The following is a 26,334-nucleotide window of genomic DNA, read 5'->3' as shown; positions in this document are numbered from 1 at the left end:
GATTAGCATCAAAACTCTGAAATAATGAAGTATGATGTGTCCGTAACTAGAGAAACAAGCAACAGAAAGCATGATTCATTGCCCTAAAACAAAACAAACCAAACCAACCCCTTTAGCTGTTCTCACCCTAGTTTGTTAGGGGTTTGGGAGTTGTTTTTTTAATTGTTTTTTCAACAGAAAGTTGTTACTGACGAAGCTGGAGGAAACAGCAGCCAGGGCGGTCAAGAGCGGCAGAAACGTCCCTCCCCACGGTCGCAGGTTGTCTGTGCAGAAGGAACTATAAACCAGACCAAACGCTCATCTGCTCTGGAAACTCAGCTCAAGAGCTACCGGAATATACGCCAGCTATACTTAGCAGCAAGAAGGAGCAGAGAAGATGCGAGAGCCCCTGACAAGACATGCGTGTGTAGGAAGAAGCACTGATACAGATGGCAAAACGCTCACCCCGGCTGGGAAGGCCTCCAACTGGGAGCCTGCTGATTTAAGAGGATATAAAAGACAGTTAATGAATCACCCCAGAAAGATCATTCCTCACTATACATAAGTGGATGGTAAATAGGAAAAAAATAAAGTTTGTAACTTGTTACGTCAACTACAAGGTTTTTTAATTGGCTCTTCTTACAAGTGTTATTTTTCAAGAAAATGAAACAGAAATTAGACCCAACTTCAGAGGGGAAAAAAATGCAGGTTACTCACCAGGCAAGGTGAAAAGCTTGTATTTCAGCATGACCAGCTGCTGAAACAGCTAAAATATGTTTTGTTCTCATCTTTCCCAAAGACCCAAGCCCAACGGCTCGGTGTAACAGATAAGAAACTGAGAAGGATGCAGACAAACTGCCACGTCCCACCAGCTTCCAAGCAGTCACCAGAGAACCCAAGGCTGGACCTAAGCCAGGCACTGAAGCTGTGGGACGCTTTACAGCCACATCCCAGAACTTCCAAGCCAACTTTATTCACTGTCTACCAGGTAGATGCAATTTGGCAGAAAGTCCAGTGTCAGACATAAGTCACTGAACTATAACTGGCAACGAGTTTGCTCCAAAGCATTTAACTTTAATGCCCACGATAAGCCTGTTCTAAAGTAACACTATGACCTAATTTGCTCCCTTTAACGCTCGGCAGTGACGCTCGCTGCAGCGGACCCCGATCCGCTCAGCACGTTACATCTCCTTCCAAAACTGCTCACAAATCAGTGTCTTCCCCAGCGTGCCCATCCCAGTGCGAGGGAGCGGGACAGGAGCTCCGTGAGCAATCCTAACGCTGCCGGGAACCCGAGTGGATTCCACATGTAAATAATACATATTTGAGACCAGAAAAATGTCTTTTTTTTTACTAAAGCAAACACATAATCTGGTGTTGAAGCAAACAGGATGTGGTAAAAAGAAAACTAGCTAAAGGTGGTTACGCACTCGGCCCTGAGACAGGCTGTACTTCCCCATGAAGCTTCTGCTGTGGAGGAAGCAGCTTCTGCGGGAACAGCCGGCTGCCAAAGCACTGCCAGAGCGTTTTTCTGGGCAGCTCGATTATCTTCACGTCCTCTGACTCATTAAGCAATTTCTTAGAGAGTTAAGATCATTCTGGAGCATCGCTCCTGCAAACAGTCCTGCCATCTTCAACAGGGGAAGAAGCCTTCATAAAGAAAAAGATGTAAATAGAGGACGGACATTTGTTTGTGCAAATCTTGCGAAGCCTCCTGGCCATCTCCATCCCCAGAGGGCTGCTGCCTCGCTGCTCGAGGTTCCTGCTCTTACTCTGATCCGAAAGGGCACAGCAAAGGTTTTGGTTTCCAAGCCCAAGTTGCCCGTTCAATCCCCCGCACAACTGGGGCAGGGAATTTGGGCCAGTCTTTTACAGGGGGACCTGGAAAGCACAGAACCTAGAAGGATTTAAGGGCTCACTAAGGATAAAGACTTGCAGCTGATAAGATCAGCACCATAATTAGACAGACTTATAGGAAAACATCCGAAGAGAATGACTCCATGTAGGACATCAGAAAGCCTTATATCACACCATTGAGCAAAGCCCTGGTTTTTACATCTGAAAGAAGGATGTTGAAAAAAAAAAAATGACCTGGAGCTGTAAGAAAGAATTATGGTCTGGGAAGAAAAAAAATGAGTCCTCAGTCCTCATCTAAATTGCTCGCCAAAGGAAAAACTGTAGCTTGATAGGAGTTTTATGATTAGTACACAGGGAGAAAGGACCGCATACAGGATAGCTTTAACTGAAAATAACAGCACAGAAGAGGAGCAGCAAGGAGATGAACCAGGAGAATTGCAGCTCCTGATCAGAGACTCTTTGGACTCAGGCAGATCTAAACTCCCCTGAGCAGGTCCAGCCTCAGCTGCGGCCTCTCCATGTCCCTGCCATACAGAGAGATAACAAGAGTTAAAAGGTGATTAGACTTTTAATTATCTCACCACATTTTCATAGCTTTTTGCATAATACTTGCCTAAAATTGAAGGTACTATACCACAAGCAATTCTGGTAATGTCTGGAAACAGAACTAATTTAACGACAAAGAACAAGCTAGAAAACTCAATAAAATTTAAATGAACAACCACACTAAGGAAATTTAATATCTTCCAACGCAATGCAAAGTCTTCTGTTAAAAACACTCGTGTTTATCTCTAACCTTTTTTTTTTTCTTCCATTCTAAAGCCTTTTTCAGAAGAAAGCAGCTTCAGAAGAAAATGAAACTCCAGCAAAGGGGTCACAGCAGAGCTCTGCATTTCCAGGTACTGGAGGGCAAGTGTTCCTGTGACTGTACCCAGGGGAGAGAAAGACTCTGCACGTCTGTGAACGACACATCTCGAGAGATGCGTCTCAAGATTGGGGGAGAAACTCATCTGCTCATCAAACTCTGGGCTCTAAAATTCCAGGTTCCATGGCTACCAACATGGGGAAAAAGAAAGATAAAATCCTTCCAAGGCTACAGTTACTTCACTGTAGTCGCTGTAACTTATGAAAATAACTGCAACAGTTCTTCAGAACCAATTATTAATGAAAAGTACTCAATTACATAAATAGAAATATCCATTACATATAAGCTGTTCTGCTTGACTTCTTTTTTTTTTAAAAAAGGAGAAGAAAAAAACCCAAGAACTTCTTCATTTCCTTGCTCTCAAAGAGAATCAAACAGTTAAGGTCAGCCTGTGTTCTGTGTTTGGTTGCTCAAAATTCCGCTTGTTTTGCAACTGCCACGCTATAGCACAATATTAATGACTCAGCACAGAGATCTAAACTGAAGCACATACTTAAATATGTCAGCACGAGCAAACATGCATTTAGAGTACGATGGTTTTGGCCAGAAAAGTCACAGTTTTTATGCACAAAGATACAGGCCACAATTCGCTAACACAAGGGAAAGCACCACAAGACTTCTATGAACAGACGCTTTGGACTGGGATTTCCACAACCCTCTTTGTACAAAGCTGTGCATGAAGCACACGTACCTCAACCCACTCCTCAAATCTACTGGATAAAGATTTCACAAGCCCCTGGTGAAATCCTTTCCCCTGCTTTACTACCCATCCTACTACTAAAACAGTTTCATTCATATCAAGGTGTTGGTTTTTTTTTAATTCACATGTTAAGCCCCTGGAAAATTAACTAATCTCATCATTTCTGCAACCACTTTTCTGGTTCTGAGCACTGTTCAACCGCACTTCTCTCTTTCTCAGCAACATCACCCCCTATTTCAATACTTCCTCGCAGGTCACATTTAGCAGACAGCTCAGTGAGCTCTGCTCCTTCCCACTGCTCTTTCCTGGACCCTTTCCAGCAGATCCATGTACATGTTGTCATCCCGTGCCAGGATGGACACAATATTCTGCCAAAAGAGGTTTACTTGACATGCCTCACTACTTACAATCCTGATTCTTATATTTCGTCATGTGATCCAGCTGAGACAGGACAGCCCACGGCTCACCGACAGCCAAGGCAATTAAACATCCACCTGATGAGTGGTTCTCCACCCTGCATTTGTGCCATTACTCCAGCACAGGTGCAGAGAACGCTGCTTGTTTTAACTGCATTTTTTTCACATCCTCTGGTCTATGGAGATCTTTTGTCATTCTGTCCTTGTCCCCGGGGTGGTCACAGCCTCTCTTGGCTCACAAGCAGAATACAGAGGTTCTTCATCCCAGCGTTGCCACTGGGAACTAAAACGCTGCAGAGTGGCTGATCCCTGACATTGTTTTGCACACACCTGCCCTCGCTCACATAGAAGCTCCAATATCTGTGCTGCAAGCCAGTGTTCCCAGTCACCCCCTGCACACAGCAGTTTCACCCCGGCCATACCTCCCTGTGCTGCCCACAAGAACACGATGTTAGACCATCAAGACAACACATACAGCATCTTTTCTACTACTGTTCCTTCCCTTTATCAAAAAGGCTTATTACCCTTGCAGAGAAAAAAAAAAAACTTTAACTGATGTGACACATCATATTGTTGACAAGGCCATACCAAGTAATACAATTTTCTCCTCGATGTTTCCAAATAATTTAATTATTTTTCCAGTAGTTTTCCAGAACATGAAATTGATGGATTGTCTTGCTTTGTCATCTTCCCTTTCACGGCATTTTATTTTACTGAAGACCCCTGTTTTATCAAGTCCTGTCCTTATTCCAGCGTTCTTCAGATCATCCACAATACTGTTTTTTCAGCAGTTGTTACAGAGAACTGGCAGGCAAGACAATCTTAAAAATCTTTACACAAGTAACATTGAAATATGACTTACCAATTTTCTGATGAAAGATCTTGTCGAAGGTTAATTCACCCCTTTCCTCAAGGTATTTCTGCATAACACTGCGGATACTGGAGGGAAAAAAACACAACAAGAACAACAACAGTTACTTGAAACTATTTCTTTTCAACCAGACCTTTAACATACTTTGGAGAAAGGGTCACTAAAGTGAAACTTTAATGTAAAGACTCCTGTGAGATGAGATTCCACTGCATCACCACCCAGCACCACGGGCAGTCTGCTGCCATATCTGAAGACCACAGCCACCAAGGCCACCGGGCCCAGAGCCACGTCACAGACACACAGAGACTGCTGAATTCACAGAATTCACACTGCAAATTCTTTCATGAAAATTCAGTTGTCACCTACAAATACCTTTCCAGACACCACCTTACATAGCCTGAAATTAGCCTTGCAGTCTCAATATTGTAGGGGTTTTTAAGGTGTTGTTTTTTTAAAGGTTCTTTGAGTTTGAGGTATACAATAACTATCACTTTTCCCCACTGTAAATATCAACATTATCCGGTATAGAGTATTAGTAATATTAGTGCCCACTCAGTGTAGGAGAGATGTAACTTTTATACTTCAAGTTTAACATATCAATAGCCTGCACCATAGCGTGATGCTGCTAGAATTCCTCTTCAATAATATGTACTTATCTGTTATAATAAGGTTTGAAAATAATGCAACGGAGCATAAATTGGGGGAAAAAAAATAAAATACATTGGTGACTGCACGTATTTCCCTTCATAGTATGCCACTAGAGAAGCAAGAGCAGCACCGTTTAAAGGCTCCCAGCCTTTCCCTGGGTTTTCCCAGGGGGTTTGATCCCAGTTAGATATTACAGGTTGAATGGAATGGTACAGGGCTGCCACCGGGAGCTGGAACACCAAACGCTGGGTGTTTTTCCTCAAAAATATAGCAAGGAGGTTGCAGGCCGAGGCCCAGGGGCCCTGCCCCTCAGAGGCCTGGGCTGGCGCAGGGTCACCGCACTTCCCAAGGACACCCTCGCCATCCTTCACGTCTGCGTTCTCACACCAGGGTTGAGCTTGCACCATGGAAAATAAGTGTGCAAGTCAATCAAAGCTACATCAGGCCGTTAACACCGCAATTGCCATCTATCATTCCAACAATGAGCCAACAGAAGCTCCATTAGGCCTCTGGCTTGGCTGCAGAGCACTTAACATCTACTTTGCCTAATTTGTAATGTCACAATCACTCATTTAAACCACATTAACAAAGATTTCCTTTATTTGTCAAGTAACCTCAATATTCATTTTAATATAATGCCTATAAAAATTTCATATGGGCAACAATACAAGCACATAAATTTTAAAATCAATGCAGCCCAGCAGTACTGTGCTTTGGTAAAACTATATTGTCATAGTATTAAGTCAAAGCTCCACCAGACTTCGTATGTTTCCAGTTTTAAAAATGATACTTACATATGTATTATTTTTTTTAAATAAAAATAAACGCAAATACCCTGTACAAAGTACTCAAACCTACACAAGATTGTTAAATATCACTCAAGTTTCTGCAGAAGACCGAGCACCTAATCCTTGTAACATGTGGACTCTGAACTACCTAATGTCAGGAAAGACTGAACGGGTCAGTCCTCATGGACAAGTTTTAACATTTTCTGGAGAAGAAAAAAATAGATTTCTGTGGTTATTTCTCATCTATTTTTTTCTAAAGCCTCTCCATGAACAGATACTTGTGCAGTTCTGAGTCCCACACCCCTGTTCTCAGCAGAACCCCAAAAACTGCAGAACGCCCCAGGTGCCCATCACCAGAGCTGCCGAAAAACCGCACAAATATGAGCAAACGTCTCTTCCACCAGCTTTGACGGAGGAAAGTATTTGCACTCCCGCCCAAACGAGAACCTGAGGCACAAAGTCTGAGGGACTATAACAAAACATCTATAATAAAAGCCAAGAAATTAACTCAACGGCCCCAAACCCCCATCTAGGAAATTATTCTATTAATAGCTTTTAATATCTTAATGTCCCACATGGAACACACACCTACGAACACTGTGATCCAAAGCAAGAACTCTGGAAGCTAATTACCACATCAAGTTAAACAAGAATTGGGAGGGCTAAATGTCATTTATCAGGTTTCAAACTATGAATTATTCAGTGAGGAACTTGCTAGTCTTTTATTTGTGCGTCAAAAACTAGGTCTACTTTCTGTGTATTTTAACAACATAAATTAAATACCAATGTCAAATGAGGAGGAAGCAGTAAATACAGATCGTGTTCTGTACTTGGGAGAAGCAAGGTAGTAAAATAAAATTTATCATATCATTGACAGAATTACAAAACTTGGTTGCCTGTTCTATGGGTAGACTTTAAAAAAATATACATCCTAGCTTTACATGTTTAAAAATGGCGATGGTAAAACTTAACTCTTCTCTTAAATCCACAAAATGTCAGCATGTGGATGGCAAAACACCTGCAGGTTCCCTGGCAGTGTGGGGTTAAGGGTCGGGCTGGCGGGACCGGGGGGACCATCACCCCTGGAGGGTTTGGAGATCCCTGCAGCTCTGCCCACCTGTGGGCTCCTTCCCTCCGCATTCCTCTTCCCCCAGCCAGACCTCCCCTGTGTCTCTCCAGGCTTGCAGGAGGACCATGTACAAATGGACGTGGTCTGCACCAAGACCATGGACTCTCCCCTCCTCGGCCACCTGGTCTACCCAAGCCCATCAGCCCTTGGAGCACTCACAGCCACGTCTCGTTCCCACCGACTGCTAGACCATTAGTAACATCATAAGCCTTTTTAATAATAATGACATCAAGAAAGCTTTCCTCTGCTCTAACAAGTGCACTGCAAGAAATTACATAAACAGATCTGAGTCTAGACAATGGGAGAAGACAATGAAAAATTTAACGTATGACTGAAATGTCCAGGAAAACACTCCGATTGTGTAACAGACAAATCTCTCCAGCGCTTCTCCTCCTCTCCCTTGACATCTAGTGCTTCTGGTCTGATGGATAACATGTCAAAGGAACAAAACGTTTTTGCAGCTACAGGATCTGAACAAATCTGTAAGATGATCACAGGCTACCGGAGTCCACGCTGCATTCCAGCTTCTGAACAAAGATTTTCACTCCTTTCAAATCATTTCTCATTATCCATATGAATAAATAAGAATAAATTACATGGAGTGGATTATGACTATCCAGAATAACAACCTTTTAATTCTCACACAGAACTTAAAGGTGGAAATTCTCCTGAGTTCAAAAGAAGCGAAGCAGAGTCCATATATCCTTCAGAAGGATGGGCAGCTTTAAAATGGAGCCTGGTGCATTCCACAAACGGGAAGGTTCCCCCTCTGCTTTTGTATATTGAATCATTAGCTGCCCTACACGTAAACAATCTGGGATTAAAAACTGCATTTCACAGAAAAGTAGCCATTTCTGAAAAGCTTTCCATATCCAAATATGCTTTCAGCGCAAACAACGCGCTAATGCGAGAAGTGGACTCTTTGCATAAGTTCATCTCAGTTCACAGCATGATCTACCTTAATAGCAACACTCAAAATCAGCAGAAACAAAAGCTGGCTAAAAATTAAATCCAGGGAGACTTCAGAAACAAAAGCGTATCCGACTGTACTGTAGAAAAACCTTTTGTATGTATTTTTTTTTTTTTTTATTTCAGAGAGGAAGAATATAGCAAACAACAAAAATTTCAGAAATGCTCAGTTTTCTGTCCACTTAACACAAGTCAACTGAAATAACAGGACAAGTATGTTTAGGGGAAATCAAAAGTCAGGCTCAATATTTTGTGATAAATGCAATTTGGACTCTGGATACCTCTTTGTTGGTTTAAGCAGGAGGCAGAAACTAGAAGTTAGAGAGGATAATAAACAGCATTAATTTTGACATTTCCTGAAAATTTGGCTATTAATTTCTAAGATGCATGGATTTTGTCCCTGCAGGTTTGTTATATTAATACTACATTATGCAGGAGTTCTTTCGAAAGCATCTCTTGCACCTAGGAAATGGAAAGGGTAAAGAGAGATGCGATGGTTTGTATACATACACATACTCTTAATGTTGGAACCAGATCAAGACGCTACTTACTACTGGCCTTCTTACTACTGTATCTTAAAGGAGCATTTAATTATTTATCATAAAAGCACATTATTTTTTTGTATAAATCCAGCAGAGTTCTGATTTAAGGGATATTATCTATTGTACGTACACACACCACAACTTGAAAAAGAAACTGACTGGCCTTATTGCAAGCATTAAAGAACCATATCTGCATTAAGAATACACAGTTACACTCACTAATATATTCACCTATAAGCTGAAACTGAAAGACAACAGAAAAACAAAACAAGAATGAAATGGCAGCTTTGCAGAGCCCGGCCTGAGGAGAGCCAAGTTCAGTATTTAACTCCACCAACATTTCTTGTGTCATCCTGGACAAGTCATAAACGTGACCAGTCTCAGATCCTCTGTCTGTGAAACAAAGCTGTGTTTATTTGCTCCCCTTTGCCATCAGGGTAGGTCCCATCCCTCTGCCATGTGTGTGCCCCGTGCCCAGCACACTAACTCCCAATGGCTCCTGGCACCTCCAAAAACTACTCCAATGCTAACAATAATGTCAAGAAAATGCTAGATATTGGGTAACAGAATCGCCCTGCCCCGACTGTGCCCCTTTTGGACCGTGCTCACCACGTGCCCGCTTCCCACGCTTGGAGCATCCATCTCCAGGCCGGACAATCACCTTCTATTTATTCTGTCTGCTTTCTCCTCTTCCTTTGTGCTAGTACTCTGATTTCCCTTTTTCAAATCTCTCCTGTTCTCACCTGGCTTTCCACACCATATTTATCACGTTCCCTCACCCCAACAGCTTTCATCTCTATTTTCCTCTTTGCCTTCTCGCTCTGCACAGCCGCAGGCAGGGAACTCTTGCAAAGCCAAAGATCTGAGCTTCCCGCAGCCAGAACAGAACTGAGCCTGCTTAGAGACAATTTCAAACAAGAAGAATTTCTCGAAGTCTGAAGCACGCCACCACCACTGTGTCATTAATAATACAGTTTCTCCTTAAAAGTATTTTTACTGAGGTTTTGCAGAGCAAGAAAGCAAACAAGTCGCATAACAGGACAGAGAGAAGGAATGAAACATCTCAACACAAAGAGTAAATCTGTGCAAGCAATTACTAACGGTGCTGTTATTTCCTTGCAATATGCCCATCGCTGGCATGAAGCACCTCTCCAACCAACAGAAAACTCCCCTTGGACCAGATCGTAAACTGCAGAGAGCCCCTGGATCCCAGCGCCGGGTCAGCCGAATGCTCCTCTCTGGGGTGAGAGCACAGGGCAGACACTTGATGCCATCAATACAAAATAATTTGCTTCCCTCCTATATGAACAGAGGTAAAAAAATAGTGAACATGCCACAGAACATTCAATCCATTTCGTTTTGCTTCCTCTCAGGCTTGTACCCAGTTCAAAGTTCAGCAGAAGTTAACACTTCTCCAAACAAATTTGTTCTCAGATGCTGTAAAAGGTTGTTTTAGACATTGCAGCTTTTGTTTGAGCAATTAATGGGGCACAGTAAATTCCCAACATATAAAGACAGAAAAGACCATTAGACCATCTCATCTGATGTATTTGTCTATTACTTGCAAAATTCCATATTTGAAGATGAAACAAGTAATTAGAAGACAGTGAAAAACACATTTTTGGACAATGAAATAACAGGGAAAAAAACCCCATGTTCCTTTTACTCTTTTACTTTTGAGCATCCTACAATATCGCTAGAATACCCCTGACAGCAAAGCAGTATCCAGCTGGCTTCATTATTTAACAGGGAAATAGAAGTGATCATTGGTACTACATTAATTAGTGCACATGCTCTTTCCATTCATTGTCGTCCTAGCTGACAAATGAAGCAGCAATGAGGAAACCTCCTTGTTTGCAGCCCCACCTCGCAGCACCATCCCATAGGACAACAACTGGGCTCTGCCATTTTCTACCCCAACTTCACCCGTTCCTACCCCAATTTCTGCCCCTGCACTCCAAAGTTTATGCTAAGCCCACTGCCAAGTTGTTTCTCTGCAGCGAAATAATGCTCTTATATTTGTCAAGGATGATTAACGGCATGTTCCGCCCAATCCCCCTGTTTGCCATGGAAGGGATTAGAGCTCAGCAGCGCTTTCCAGCCCCCCCCAGTATCTCATCCAGATGATGAAGCAGCTTCACTTATACAAATTATATTAATGGACAAAGTTCGCAACCAGGGAGTCAGAAGCAAGAGCCATGTAGCTACAGTTTCAAATACGCACTATCCTCACGGTCCTTGAGGATCATTTGCATTATCATTGCGGAAATCTGAAACTAATATAAAAGCTTCTAAGTACATGAATTTTTCAGGAATAATTACACTGAACTGTAATGTCAAGGACTTGCCCTTCCACCAGAATGCGGCTACTGAGAAATTACAAGAAAGAGAAACTGGAGCAAAAATCACATCTCCTTCCTCCTGCTGCAATTAAGTAATTTGTCAATATGATTGTCTTAAAAAAAATACAAAATTACTAAAGATGTGCCAATCATTTATTTTAATCTTTCCTTATCTATAAAATGCATAGAACCCTCTTTAAAAGTAGCATGCGAGTATAAACATTAGAACAGCCAACAATGACTGAAACACACTACATTCAACTGTGATTTATTTATTCATTTATAGTCTCAGGATGCAATTTTACAGAGACTTCCATGTTTATTTGCGCTATCCAAATCCATCAAAAAGTTGCTAAAATTGGACCAAAGTTCCTGCCCCAAAGGCCTTTGAACTGAAAGCATGACAGGGTCAACAAGTCCAGCTCAAAGCAATCACAGAATGGCACACAGCCATCACAGCCCACACTTTTTTCCCTTTATAAAAGTGCATTTAAAAGGTTTAGCAATGCAAGACTGATCAAAAGTGAAAACTGATAAGAAATATTTGGCTGAAGAATCACATCTTCTCCAAACTCTTTCAAACATCTTCTCCAAACTCTTCTCATTGTGCATTTTAACCTGGCAGTTCCTTTAAAGTCCCAGAAGTAAGGGAGGTACGAACGAAGTAACCGTAATCATTAGAACAATTTGGAAAAAAGACTGGAAAAATCCAGGGTAAGAAAATATAATTAACAAATAAATCAGAGGACTGATGCACAGAGACACAGAACCGTTTAAATGGGACAATGAACAGAATGTGATGGGGAAGACACGGGGAAGCCAGGCTGGGCGCTTCAGAAAAACAGCAAGTGATGAGGAGGCTGGGAAAGGACAGTCACACCCCCTTGGTGACACCCCCTCGGGCTTCCCTTGCACCCCCAAGGGCTGGAATGTCCCCAGCAAATCACAGCTGCCAAAAAAAAAACCTCTTTCCGAGTGGTACCTCACAGCACAGCCAGGCTGGTCTCACCAGACGCGGTCTCAAGAACCTCCTACCCACATTTTGTCTTCTTTTCATTTAAAGTTCAGCTTAACAAAGATTTGTACTTCACAGAGCTCGCCTTTCCTCCTGAAATTCAGACGGAAATGTAGTAATGGGAATAGCAGCGTTGGCAGAGCCGTCCTGTGGGGCCCCTGATCCGCGCCCAGCTCTTGAACAGGGGTGTCGTCCTCTAAGGTTTGAAGCATCGTATATTTTCCTGGGTTGCTGAGTGCTTTTGAAGTTTTGGACAGGACGCAGAAGCTACTGGGAGCTCTTCTCTCCTCTGCACCTTAAGCAGAGGTAGTTATTTATTGCGGGTGATGAGCATCCGTCCGTTCCCAGCTCCATATGGAGCCCCTGCGACGTCTGTCCCGGCTGCGTCCCCGGGGCTGCGGTGACGTGCGGGGGGTGGAAACGCAGCTGGTGCTTGTCTGGGATCGCAAACACGCTGCAGCACCCGGACGGCATCGCTGTCGGCGTTGAACGACGGCTTTGATCCGCACAGCCCTGCCGGATCCGGCCCCTTCCCCAGCTCCTTCCCCAACGGGACACAGCACATGCTGACAGGACAAATTCCTGGCACACTGGAAGGGGAACGGGGGTTTCTATGTGGAAGAGGTTTCTCCTAACATTCTCAGGAACTTTTATTTATGCAACATATATTTATATAGGTGTTTGTTCAGTATTGGAATGATTTTTTTGAGGGAAACTGGTAACCACAGGTTGAAGGTATTTCTGTGAAAAACAGCTGTATTTTCTAAAGCTAGAAACTGCTGATTTATGTCAATTTAGTTCAATTAAATTATGCTATTCAGTTTATGCACCTGAACCTGACGGCTCCTGATAGGCTTTTTTCTAATTTTATTAATTACCAAAAAAAAATAATCTATTATTGGTAAGAAGATTAAATCAGGCCATTCCACATGATTTCACCAGAACACAAACTGAGAGCTGCGTACGTTCATTTCCCGATTTTATAGCTCCAGCATTTCACTGAAAAAGCTTCACATGGGAAGGTCCAGGCACTGAAAAGCTGTCATACCTATAGAAGGAGTAATAGCTATGAGGTTTATTAACCTTACTGGAAAGAGAAATCTGCCTGCAGAAAGGCCAGGGGAGCTCCCTGTGCCGATGCCCCAGGCTGGTCCCAGCACCAGGATCCATTACACCTATAACGCAGCATCACATTATGGGCGCTTTCCCCAAAAACACCCCTAGAAACCTCCCTCTGTTGTTAGCACAGTCACAGAAGCCTGCACACTGAGCTCTTCCCAGATCATCCTCATTTACCTTCTTTCTTAATTAAGCTAATGACGCCCAAGGGAAGGTCTATGTTTCAAAACGTAAGCTTCAGCCTTATAGCATCCCCATGGGAGAGCTAATTGGAACATCTCCCTTAAGGCCCGATCCTGTTCCTGCGCCAAGAGACGCTCCAGGTGCTGTGTGCTCAGGGGCTGGGACGGTCCAGGACCTCACCTGAACCTCAGAAAATCCGACTTCAACCCCTGCAGCTGCCAAACATCCTACATGTGAAGAAACACACAACGTTTATTTCCTCATCGGCTTCTCCTGTGATCCAGTCCCTTCTTCCAGACCCTCATTTCTCGTCTATTCAGGCTGCAAGAGCTTTGCAGCAGGACTCTCATCTTCCCGCACGCTTCTGTATGAGCCTGTCTTTAATTGAAGGTACTGGACACCACAGTTACAACAAATAACAACCTGAATTCTCAAGGGAGAGAACAGCCAGCCGGTGTGGGGAGAAGCACCCACAGCAAGCAGGAGCCCTCCTGCCCTGTGACAGCCCATCTCCACCCCTGGAGCACCCATTTTCCTGCCAACAAAGTCCTGCAGCACACGGCTAACTGGAGACGGGTACGCGCTGTCAGCAGCCCTAGCTTTCTGTACATACACTAAACTATCTTGAGAAAGCCACCTTTTTACTACCTTCTCAACCAATACTTCTACTGACCGCAGAGCAAGGGGGGGTTGAATTTCTAAACAAAAACGAGTTTTTAACTACTCTGTCATCTCTGCTCACCCTGAGCAGGACTATCTGGAATGAGAAGACACTCACCATCTCAGAAATAAGAGTTTGCACCGGCTGGGCGGCAATGCTTTAGGAAGCGCAGTCACACGAAATGTGTCCGTTCAAGCAGTTTACAACCTGCCTGGAGACAGCGCCCAGTGAACTATGAGATGCTCCATTTAACGGGGACACGCTGACCTTGGGAAGCGCAAATCCATGGTGTTTGCTCCATCACCACTTTGGGTGCACCTACAGCACCGATCCCAGTCCTCAGAATACCTGCCTGGTGTACACCATGTATTCAGCCCTCCACAGCTCTCACCAAGCTCTGCTTCCTTGATTCTGTGCTTAAACCTTCAACTCAAACAGTGGGATACAGCATAGCTGCAAAATAATAAATCAGTTATAAAACCATTTCATCTAGAACCCTTTTTCCTCCTGTAATTTCACAAATTACACGTCAATGAAACCATTTCAAACAGCTTGAGTGTCCTGCATGCTGGTTTGAATTTCTTACTTCAAATTTTTCAATCCAATTTTTAGTAAGCACTGGAAACGGTATAAAAATACCACGAAACAATCTTGCCTGACACAAAAAAAATTGTAAATGTCAAACAAAAACCTCAATCGTTTTGCAATTTTAGACAGCCAAGCTTAAGAACTTCTCCCAAAATAATTTACAGCCATTATTGCTACAAGCAGATGGAACAAGCTTCAATAAAGTACCAGCACCTTACACAGCTAAAGTACTGTGACACAAATTCACCTGAACTAACCAGTAGATCCTTAATCCTCCATGTCATCTCCCATTTAATTCTGCCTTCACTGGCACCATTTCTGTGCAAATCCCAGTAAATGCACAAGGCTTTGAAAATTCTGGGCCTACATCTTTTTTTTTTTTCTGGAAAATAAAAACAAAACCAAACACAAACGAGTACTTTGGAAGGTTTCTCCCATTTGCACTCAGGGAGGAAGAAGCGTGATGCAGCACGAGGCTTCCTGGAGCCACTGCATTCCTGAACAACCTGGTGTTTTGGTGTTACCATCACTGACAAGACCTTGGTAGACCCTGCTCTGCTGTGGCACAGACCAACACCATGAAAAGGCCTCCAAGGTCCCGCGTTTGTCATTCGGGACAAGCAAATGCAAAAGGCTGGAGGGAGCCAGGCAGGAAACACCATCAGGGACCTCAACAAACGCTGCATCAACACAGCAAGCACTGGCAGATCAATCTCAGCCAAACTTCATCAGCTTCGCAACAAAACGTGTTTTAATGAGGGATGACTGCAACACTGAGCAAGAGACGTTCCATGAGTTAGGTGCCACCTGCAGAAACCCAAAACTGAAGGTTATGCTTGAAGCAACAGAGACAAAGAAACACCTGGAAAGATGCAAAGGGATGAGGTGAGCGTAATAACAACAAATACGAAAATTACACAAACAATCGTCAGGAATTTCTAAAGAGACAGCACTCTAAATGGATAAACACAACAAGAAGGCGTTAAACAAAGCCAGAGAAAATAGCATCAAAGTAACCGAGGCTGACAGCAGAGACACAGGGGAGCTGTGGCCTGTGACTTAGAGATGTTACAGAAGCTTCAAGAGCTGCAAGAACACACTGAAGGACACATCAAAGAAATAACGGAAATTCAGAGAAAGAGAATAGTAATGCCAAGAGAACAAAACTGAAAAAGCAAAGAGGAGTGGGTAATGATGCTGAACTCCTAGCAGAGACATCGCTTGGCTTTCGCCAATATTCATTCTTGCAACAGAAAGAAAGCAAATCACAAACAGCTCAGGATGGAACTGGAAAAGAAAAAGTAACCTCTGTGCATTCAGTGAACCTCAGTTAGGGTTTTACACAAGTTATTAACATTTTGAATAGTAGGTAAGGAAGCAAAGAGCACATCACAGACTAAAGTGCCCTGGCGAGTGGTGGCTGGGGTACCAGTGCAAGCCTCCACCTCTGAAAGTAAAGTGAAGATGGGATAATAACTGAGGAAAAATGTTAAAAGTGTTATTTTAACAATAAAAGTGCCCGCAATACACCTTTTTTCTCCCCATAGGGTTAGGATTCTGAGGAAGGTAGAAGACCAAAGAAAAAAGCTGCGAGAAAAATAAGAATTAACTCAAAAGGGAGGTAATTACTGAAATAAGCAGGTTAGAAAAGGAAAGATGAGATGAGAAACACCAGCAAGTGTGGCAAGAGAAGCAGGAGAAGCCTGGGCAGAGGCACGCTGTGTTTTGTTACCATGCCCCTGGTATCCGTACACCAAAGCTCCCTGAGCTTACGCGATGTTTACAGTGAGGAAGCTTTAACGTTAACGTCCCTGCACCCTCAGCCACCCCACTCCTCTCACTGCCTGGACAGTATTTCCTCAACTTCTCGTTATGCAAATCCTTGATTCAAACCAGAGGAAGCTGCTGGCAGATAAAAAGAGCTGTTGTACAGTGCTCTTCCACTTCCTTTGACCAAAACAAGGGAAATCTAAAACTTACATGGAAAAGTTAAAAACTTCAGAAGTCTGCTGAACAGCCTAAAAAATTGAGAGTGCAATTCATTTCTTCCTTTCCCCATAAACTTAAAATATTTGACAGTGATTCTGCAGAAAAAGATTTAAGGTTTCATATTTGCTCATATTTCAATACGTATGCCTTATTTTCCATTTTAGGTCCTATTTCTGCAGGTCATTCTGCATTCTGTCCCCCAAAGTGAATCTACCCACAAAACAGGCTTTTAAGAAACAGCGTAAAACTAGAAAAGAGCACAGCTTTCCCCACTCTTGGCAAGGCTCTTCGGAACGAAAGGAGGAAACGCAGAAGGGAAGGAAAAGCAGATGACAGAGGATGGAAAAAGGGTTGTTTTGTTTTGGTGTTTTTTAAAAAAAACAAAAACACACTCAGCCTCTTCCTTAGGCACTCTTGTCTCATTAGGGTTTTCTATCCTCTTTCTTCCCAAGCTGCGATATTTAATGGGTTTGGTACAAAAACAGTCTGAGGATGCTTCATGTAAACTCAGCAACAATCAGCCCCATGGCCAATAAACTCTTCACCCTCGTAGTTTATTTGCTGCTAAGCCTTGGCCTGCAGCCTTGGAATTTCTTCTGCCTGCACTACAGCTATTTCCTTGTAAACAGGAAGCCCCCTCAAATTTGCATTACAGTAACTCCTATACTCTATTTAGTGTCAAGTCTTATCTGAGAAAGATAAAACGATGCCGACAGGTGTACCGGGCTCCAGCAAAATGACAAATTGCAAAAAGCGGGGGGGGGGGGTAAAATCTTGGTAATATTTCTTGGGGAGATAACGTCAGCAGCGCAGGATGCTGTCCTGGGCAGTGGTTGCCCGCGGAGATAAACTGACACCGAACGCATTCCTGGGAGGAGAACGCTGCAACAAGGCAGAGACGCTTATTTTCCAGCGTGGATGTGATATTCCAGTGACCTTCCCGCTGTCTGTCCCAGTGACAGCCAAGTGCCCAGCGTAGCATTAGAGCTGTGCTCATGCTTCTCCAAGGAGCTGCTCTCCCTCACACACACGCACAGAAATTAAGACCAAAAAAAAAAGGATTTTTTTTTAAATTTCAAATCCCTCTAAGAGAGGACTTTGTGTGTTGCATTTTTTACTGTTACTATATCAACCTGCATTTAACCAGCTGATTTATATAATTTTAAATGAATCACTTTGCCAGCGATACAGAATATTTAAGCATACCCAACACACCATGTCTGTTTTAATGAGAGGGATCAAAAAAACCCAACCAGAAACCAGAATGAAGACATCTGACACCAGCATAACGGTCACAATTTCCTACTGTATGAAGAAATCCCTGGTTTCAGTTAGAAGCTGAGAAGTTCAGTCATTTCAAGCAACCTAGAGCCGTTTGTGGTCCCGGCCTTAGGTAAGTCTCTGTTCTCACTTATGTCCACGCTTCCTCTCATTCATCTGCTGAGCTGTCTCACATCCCCCATTGACAGCTGCAAACCTCTGCCTCGCTTCAGGCTTCTCACCTTCTTCACAGCAAGACAGTCCAGTGGGGGGATGGCAAACAATCTTTCTCCTCTAGTATTTCATGTATCTGCAAACAGGTTCTTCCATGGGCAGGTCTAGGAGCGAGCCTAATCCGTCACCTTTCTTCTTGCTCCTGCACCTGGCTGCTGTATCCCACCCTGCTGAGCACGGATGAACCATCTCTCCCAGCTGAGGGAAACTACCAAACGTCGACAAAAACGCAAATGCTGGAGGAGAGCAGCACACGGCCGGCCCGTCAGGCCTCGTGCCGAGGATGTCGGCCCAGGCGGCAGCTTTCCAGCCTCCCCACCAGCACCCACCGTGCCGGTATTTCTCATGGCGCTGAAAGGACGCAGCTCTCCCCGGGCATCCCCAGAGGGGTGATGTCGCTGTCACAAACCAGGAGCACAACTGCACAAGGACAGTAACAAACAGAATGAAAGCACTGGTAAATGCAAAGCCACCAGCAGTCCCAGCAAAGCACGCTGCAGGCCAGGTGAACAGCATAGGCTCAATACCAGGAGAAAAACAGGCACCTTCGTCAGTCCAGCCAGCCATCCTCAACTGGACATCAAAACCAACTGTCAAACTTCATCTGAGGTTTCACCACCTCTGCAATGAGGATGAACATGCACTGGACACCCACAGGCCTGCTCCACAGCCTCACTGCGCTACCCAGAATTCAAGCAGAGAGGCAGAAAAACGAGAGAACAAGTACGAAGAAGGCTCCAGCGATGTCTCGTTCCCGGCAGACAGCTCAGCTAGGCCACCAGTACGCCTGCAAACTGCCTACACATTTTGCAGCGAATTCTGGATTATATTTTTCCTGTTGCAATATTTTGTTTGGTGGCTAAACCTTCATTTTAAATACACATCTGCAGAGCCACGAACGAAAGGGAAAGCTTACTCATAATTTCGGCAATAAGCAGGCGATGCTCAGGTAATTTTATAACACATGCATAAGCAGGGACTGTCGTTCAGGAGAAAATCTGCTTTTACCACCAAACCGCAAGAAAACGACCTCAGCCACGTCAAGGCACTTGTCTGCTCACCTGGTGACACCCGTGGGGGCCCACGGCCACCGAGACCCACACGGGTTCCTTGCTCTACACCACCTCTGCTCCGTGAGCTGCCTGCTAAGAGCCAAAAACCCTCTCTGGGAGTCTGTCCTCCCTGCCCGCATCTCCCCGCTCTGTTGTCAAACCTCACGAAGCATCACCAACCAAATAGCTCCGCAGAATAAAACAGAATGATTCAGTTCGGTTTTGCCATTTTGTTTAGCTCACCACTTAAAGAATTTCTCACCCGCTGAATGAAGCACCGAGTACAGCACCAAACGAACACCCGAACCGTGGGGTCTGGGTTTTTCTCCCGGGAGAAGCAGGGTTCTCCGCACCGCTACCTACCGAGACCCGCCTGCAGAAGTTGTTTGCAATAAACGCACCCGACCCGACCCCCATGAAGGGCTCCGGGCGCTGCTCGCCGCCCCGCCGGAGGCCGCGGGTGCCGGGCACGGCGGGAGGCCCCGCCACCGCCAGACCGTTATGTTCGGCACCGCCGTGCGGCGCGGGGGGGGCAGCGAGCGGGAGGCCGCCGGGCCGGGGCTCCCGGCGCCGGGGCGGACGGTACCTGGGCTCGGGCAGGGTGATCTTCTTGCTGGCCCTGGCCGCCGGGGTGCTCTTGCTCTTCTCCATCGCCATCAGGTAGCTGACATCGGCCAGCACCGCCTCCAGGTCCGCCATGTTCCCGCTCCCGCCGCCGGGCTGCAGATGGAGGCTCCGCCGGGGGCAGCCGCCCCCGAGGCGGGGGGTTGGCGGCGGGCAGGCGACGCGGGCGGCGGCGGTTCCCCGTGCGCCCGGTGCCGCCGAGCGCCTCCCGGCTGCGCGTGTGCGCGTGTGTGTGCACGGGGGGGGCAGCGGCCGCCTCCCCGCCCTGCACGCCCGGGGCTCGCCGCCGGCCCTGCGCGCCCTCAGCCCGCGGCCGCCGCGGCGGGCGGGCGGGAAACCCCCCCCCGCGGCCGTGCCCGCCCCCGCCGGGCCGGGCCGCAGCGCCCCCCCGCCCGCACCGCCCCTCAGCGCTCGCCCGCCCCCGCCGGGCCCATGGCGGCGGCCGGGCACCCGGTGCGGCCCCTGCGGCTCGCAGCCTACGCGGCCCCCGCGGCGCCGGGCGGGCAGGTCGCAGCGCGGCCGCGGGGCTCAGCGGCCATGGGCGGGCGGCGCGGCCGCAGGGGCTGCCCGGCGGCGGCGGCGTGAGGGGCTGCGGTGCGGCGGCGCCTGCAAAAATCCGGACCTGGATTCCGGCGGGGCTGGGGCGGGGGGAGTCGCCGGGGACGCCCGCGGGCATTCCCGGGAAGGGGCAGCCGCCGGGGTCTGCCCGGTCCCGACGGGCTCCCGCGGTGCCCGCATCGCCCGTGCCGCGGGTGAGGGGCTCCGGGCCGCCTGCCGCTGCCCGGGGCTTGAGAGCGAAGCCCCTGACACTGGGACTTCATATGGCTTCAGCCACCAAGGAGGCAAGCGCGGGGTCCTCGTTTATTTATCCCAGACCTGGTTCGGGGCTGCGGGTGCTCCCCGGGACACTCCCGCATCAGCCCCGCTGCCATCGGGATGTAGAAGCCCAAGCCGGCCTGGCACAGCACCGCCGTGCTGGCGTGCGGCTCGGAGTCGGACACAAATCTTCAAAATTCACTTCCTCGTAGTTTATTGAAACATGATGTGCGTAAGAAAAAATGGACACAAATAAATGCACCTGTATGAACCCCCATCACTGAAATTCTTTTGCTGGAAAATAATGGTGCGAACGCGGCTGCATGCGGAACCCGAGGCTGGCTGTGCCAGTCGGCTGGCTGGGTGCTCCTGGGTGCACTCGGGCACCAAGCAGAGCTCCCCGCTCACATTCCCGGTTAGAAATGTAGTAGTAGCTCTACTGCAGCCAAGCACATATGCAGATTTCGACTTCTTTCTTTTCAGAATTTCGTCAAATATGTCATAAATAATTGGCTCAATGAAAGGCTAAGTCAATGACAAGTCTGAAGTTTGAAACTCAGCTTGTTTTGAGCTCTTTTCAAGTGCCGCCACTCCTCCTTCCTACATCTTCGTGAAAGTTAATGATCTGATTAAAGCTTGGTAGCGTATACAGCTGGGAGGATTTCACCGTGTGGCTCATTATGAACCACCTGAGAACCTGCTTTTTGTTGAAAATGTTAATTTAAACCAACACTTTTCACCAGAACAGATCCGTTGGGGTAGGTTTCTCCTCTAGCAGCCGTTCCCGGTGGCCGCAGAGCGGTGCTGAGGCTTGGGGTGTTGGAGCGAGTGGTGGAAGGGAGCAGAGGACCTAGGGCATGTCCCTCTTGGAAGCTCAGTGTAATGTTTCCCACCAGCCCTACCTAAAGTTTTAACTGAACCGAGCTCCCTCTGTCCCTCACCGCTCACAGATATTTCCACAGAGAGAACTGGTTTTCATTTCCTGCAATGTGAACGTGCAAAAGAAGCAGGTGAGCAGCAGCAAGGTTGTGAGCGCTGACCTGATAGTGTTGCTAAACACCCCCAGCATGATGCAGCTGCATGGAGGGGAGGAGAAAGCAAACAGAAAGCCATCGCTGCTGCCTCGCCGAGGAGGCCCTCCTGTTTTCTGAAATATTTAAATTACTTTACAGCGATGATGATAGCAATAAGGGCCACAAAAATGCCGTTTAGGATTCATAATTCTCTCCTTTTTATTCCTGTGCCGCGTTTTTGCCATTATTATCTGGATAGTGTTGTAGTGTATGCTTTCAGAGGCGTTCTTGGTGACAATTTCTAGGAAGTCACGTTTAGAGGTGGCTAATACAGGCACCCAGTTAAGAAACTTGTTCTTTCTGCCTTTGTGTTTCCATCGGTGCCAGCTGGCGTGGCAGCAGCCGCTGGAACCAGGCCAGTGGTGGGTTCTAAGAAGAGACGTTCTCTCCACCAGCTCTTCACAAAGTGCATTCACAATGGGGTCTGAGGCAGTGACGTGGCCCCAGAGCCGTCCCTGTGCTCTCGCCAGTGACACGGTGCTACTGGCCCTGATCAAACATCCCTTCTTCCCTCCATCCGGAGCTGTGCCAGCACGGGCAGGGGAGCTCTGTTTGTTAATTGTTACCTCTGGCAGCATGTAAAATTCACACATATTGCAGTTTTATGTTCAGAGGTTTGGAAGGTCACTTGAATGGGTATTTTTCATGGTGGAATGGAAGCAAACCTGATTTTTTTCCTGAAGTGAAGAGAGCAGCTCAGATAGCACTGTCAGTTCAGTCCCCCAGGAGCGAGTCTGCAGCTTTTCCTGGCATTTGTCTGTATCCCAGGGTTAATGTTTGTGTGTATTGCATGCCAGGTTTGCTTTTTTTGGGTGTGTTGTCTGATGCATTGTGTGTCAGGTTCGGTGTTTGTGTGTAGTGTTTGTGGGTGTTTATAAACAGAGCTCTGTGTGTGTGTTCCCCTGGGTAGAGGAAACCCTGAGTTAATCAATGCCAGGGTTAGCAGAGGTCAGAATATGATACACTCACACACACTCTGAATGCATTTAAGTACCTCCTGACATTTCTGTGAATGCTGACTGATACTGCTCAATCAATTTAAAAGTATCTCAAGGCCTGTCTAGGCTTGAGCACAGGGTTTGTGTGCATCCAGTGCAGAAACAAGAATCCCTGCCTCCTCCCGGGCTCCTTCCCTCCAAGGAGGGAGTTTCTCCTACCATCTGTATAAGATTTAAATGTTTAATTTTGCACTACTCTGCTTCACAGAATGACACATGATATTACAGAGCCATGAGTCTAGAGCATATTTATTAGTGCACCTATGATAACACCATCCCATTGAGATAATGGTGGGGGCACATTGGTCCCACTGCCCTCCAGCCCGCAGCAAATCTGAAAACAAATCAGATCTCTGCTGCCATGCTCAGCTAACACTAACAATGTGCCTCTTGAGGGGAATGTTCACATGCAAGGTTATTAAATGCTATTTTAAAAAATATTTCTAATATATTGCCAGGAATACATGTAGTTTTGAGATTAAGAACATTAAGTAGTGTTTAACTGGGTTCCCTCCATGGGATGCTGCTGTCTACAGAGAGCCAAGCCAACAGCTAGAAATCCACTGTGTTCCTTGCTCCTCAGCAGCGCTGAGAAAGGATAATATATTTATTGGTGATGGTTCCTGATGGGATCCTACTCTCTGTGGCTTGTTTGTTTAACAGCCAAGCAGGGATGTTACATTTTGCTGCTTCTTTGGCTAAGGGGAGAGGGCAGAAATCCATTCCCCCCACCACCAACCTCTTCTTGCCAGGGTTTTAAATCGGCTTCCAGTGATGGGGTTACCTGGAGGTAAAGCACAGGAGCAGCAGCTCCTGCTTAATGAGGTTGCGTGAGGATTCATTAGTAAGCAACGGTAAAGCACTCAGAGGACAGTAAGAGATAAATAAATACAAGCTATTCTTAGTAAAAATTAGGCAAATCTGCTGCATTTTCCCAATCTTGCCCTGCAGCAGAGACACGAAGGTGCAGGCAGTCACTGCTCCCGGCTTGGTTGTGCAGCACACAGCACAGCGGGACGTTTTTAGCCCGGTGTCCCAAGGTGACAGGGTCACGCTGTCCGCTTTGCCCACGGGGCTGTGGTGGCTTTGGCCCCTCTCCCCCCGCACAGAGCACATCCAGCACGTGGACATTCCTCTGCAGCATCCATACTGAGACCCAAGTTGCTTCCCATCCCCTTAATGCTACACTAATAAGCAGTGAGAGGCAATATGGAAAACAAATAGAGTAATTAATGGCCATTACTGCTGCTGCCTTTATTCACTGACTATTCCAGAAGGAGCAATTTCACAGAAAACAGCCTCTGCCTTCAGAGTGCCGTTGCACTAGGCACCCGGAATCTCAGGAGGGGAACAAGCACTGCAGCTCTTGGAGAAGCACGATGTTTCTTCTGCTTCTCTACAAATTCCTCCAGCTTTTTCCTGAATACTCCTGACGAACCTGCTTCAATCGCTTCTGATAGGTAACACACTCAAGGCACTTTATTTGACGATGAGGCAAAGTTTTAATTAGAAAACAAATGGTAATTAAATTATCAAAAATATTATTCACCATCAAACATTCACCTCTGACCTGTGCGAGCAGAAGAAGCGCAGAAACACCATCCCCTGTGCTGAGCTGCTGCTGAACAAGCTGGGGCTGCAGAGCCAGCGCCACCGTGCCAAAACCAGCTCGGGGTGACCATCTGGGGCACAGGAACAGCAATACCCCTGTTACCGCTGCAGGAGACAGGCTGACCCAGGGACCTTTCCCAGCCCTGGTTCTGCTCCTTAAATAGCATCACCTGGTACCACTCACACCTGCCCCGTGTTCCTCTGCAAGGGGGGCTGCCCTGCAGGGATTGCCATGGGGCAGGAGGGCACCAAGGAGAAGTTTGAGCTGCTTTTACACCTAAATCTCTACCCTTGATTCTCCTCACAGCTCAGTCACACTATGGACACAGCATCTCGCTCAGCCCTTTCTGGAGAGGCTCATTCCACCCTGTCCATGGGGTTGGAGGTACCGGACCAAAGGCAGGAGAGGTGGGACAGTGACCCCTCAGACCCGGCCTGGGCTTGCAGGGGACCCCTAGGTTCCTCCACTCGTGCCATCCTTTGCCCAGCTCAGAACTGACCCGTCTTCAGGAACTCCCTGATTTAAAAGCACTGCAGTACGCTGTTAGAGTTTAAAGCAAACAAACCCAATAAGGGCTGCAACAGCATATGTCTTAAAGCCCTGGAAGGAGTCTCCCTTCAGCACTATACAGCAGAGCTAATATCAGCTGGCATTTAAGAAGTGTTCTCCCCATACAGACTGATTAGACAAACAGCTGTCAAAAGGGAACCATTGAGCATTCCCTGTTCCACGGTCTGGCTTGAATGTAACTTGATAAAGGAAGAAAACAAAATCAATAATTGACTAATTTAGCTATGAATTTTGAGGGACAGAAGGAGAAAAAACGACGACTGTGCAGATATTGAAATGGCAGAAGTGAATTCAGATTATGTCACAGCATCTTACAGAAGGTAGATCATGCAGCACTGAAAATTAAAGCCCTCCTCGCGAGAGTGGCTTTGCTGCCGGTCGCAGGGGTGCGTCAGAAGGACACGGTGAGTCTGGCAGGCGGTGGGAGGGCGCAGGGATTGCTCTGGATGGCACCAGCCCCGGGATGATGTGATGCCCCCTTTGTGGTGGGAGCAGGTTGGCAGCTGGGGGTGCAGGGCTCCAGCGATGCTTCTCTCAAACTGCCCGGAGTGCCAGCAAGGCTGCTGCGACGAGCCAGCCAAGCCAGCCTGCTAGAGAACCTTAAGATATGCTCCTTGGAAACAATTCTAGTTGTGTGGGAAACACTTTCTAGTTATTTCTCTTCCCTGTTTTTTTGTGCTCAAAGTCTGTTTGCACACCAAGTGACATTTGCTGTCCTGGCTGATCGGTCACCCAAATCCCATATTACACGTCTGGTCTCCAAGCTGGCCCCAGGTGCCCTATGTCACGGCAGAGGACAGCAGTGCCTGCTGGAAGGTACACGGTGGTGGAAGCCGAAGTCACTGTCCCCTATGGCCGAGTCACCCCCGGCACACTCAGCCCCGGTGCTGCTGGCTTGGCCGCTCTGCTGCTGCCCTCGCTGCTCGTCCATGGACATCGTGCTGGAGGCGAGAGGCTCCTGGCTGGTGGGAAGCGATGCCGTCTGCCTGCAGCACCAGCCATCGCACCCACACATTGACAGCGATGTGAAAGGAGGCTCATCTCCATCGGCTGCAGATGGAGGAAGCAAGAAAGGGGGGACAGTCAGGCCATCCCAGGGTCCTGGTCCTCACCTCCTGTGTCCCAGCCCTCCTTTCCCCCTACCCAGGCATCATGTTTAAAACTGACGTGGGAAAAGTCCTCCCTGCGAGGCTGCTCAGGAATCCAGAAGGGAAATCATGCTGTTCTGCCTCAGTCAGCCATCATGCTGTTAATTTTTCTACTTGGCTGCATCGCTCTCTATTTCAGTGAGAGAAAACAACTCTGCAAAACAAAACCAACCCGGTGCTTTCTGTGTCCCATGGCAGAGCAGCGATGCTGCGAGCTGCCCCTCCG

The 26,334-nt window shown here is 46.7% G+C and overlaps 1 protein-coding gene across 2 annotated transcripts in view; it reads right to left on the bottom strand.

The window, feature by feature from the left end:
* The window catches only part of GRK3 (G protein-coupled receptor kinase 3), a 61,034-nt gene extending 40,833 nt beyond the window's left edge, over nucleotides 1-20,201 (bottom strand). The window contains exons 1-2 of one of the 2 annotated variants that reach the window (XM_082066314.1): nucleotides 19,854-20,201; nucleotides 4,740-4,816 (exon numbers count right to left, since the gene is read on the bottom strand). In XM_082066314.1, the coding sequence (XP_081922440.1) occupies nucleotides 4,740-4,816; nucleotides 19,854-19,966 (190 nt within the window). In that variant the 5' untranslated portion in view covers nucleotides 19,967-20,201. The remainder of the gene's footprint in view (nucleotides 1-4,739; nucleotides 4,817-19,853) is intronic. The other variant, XM_082066315.1, reaches the window with a different exon arrangement.
* Nucleotides 20,202-26,334: the final 6,133 nt, after the last annotated feature.

This window comes from Streptopelia decaocto, assembly GCF_964273445.1.
Source record: "Streptopelia decaocto genome assembly, chromosome: 15".
Lineage (NCBI taxonomy): Eukaryota > Metazoa > Chordata > Aves > Columbiformes > Columbidae > Streptopelia > Streptopelia decaocto.
The sequence above is the reverse complement of the archived record's forward strand: the minus strand, read 5'-3'. Positions and strand labels throughout refer to the sequence as shown.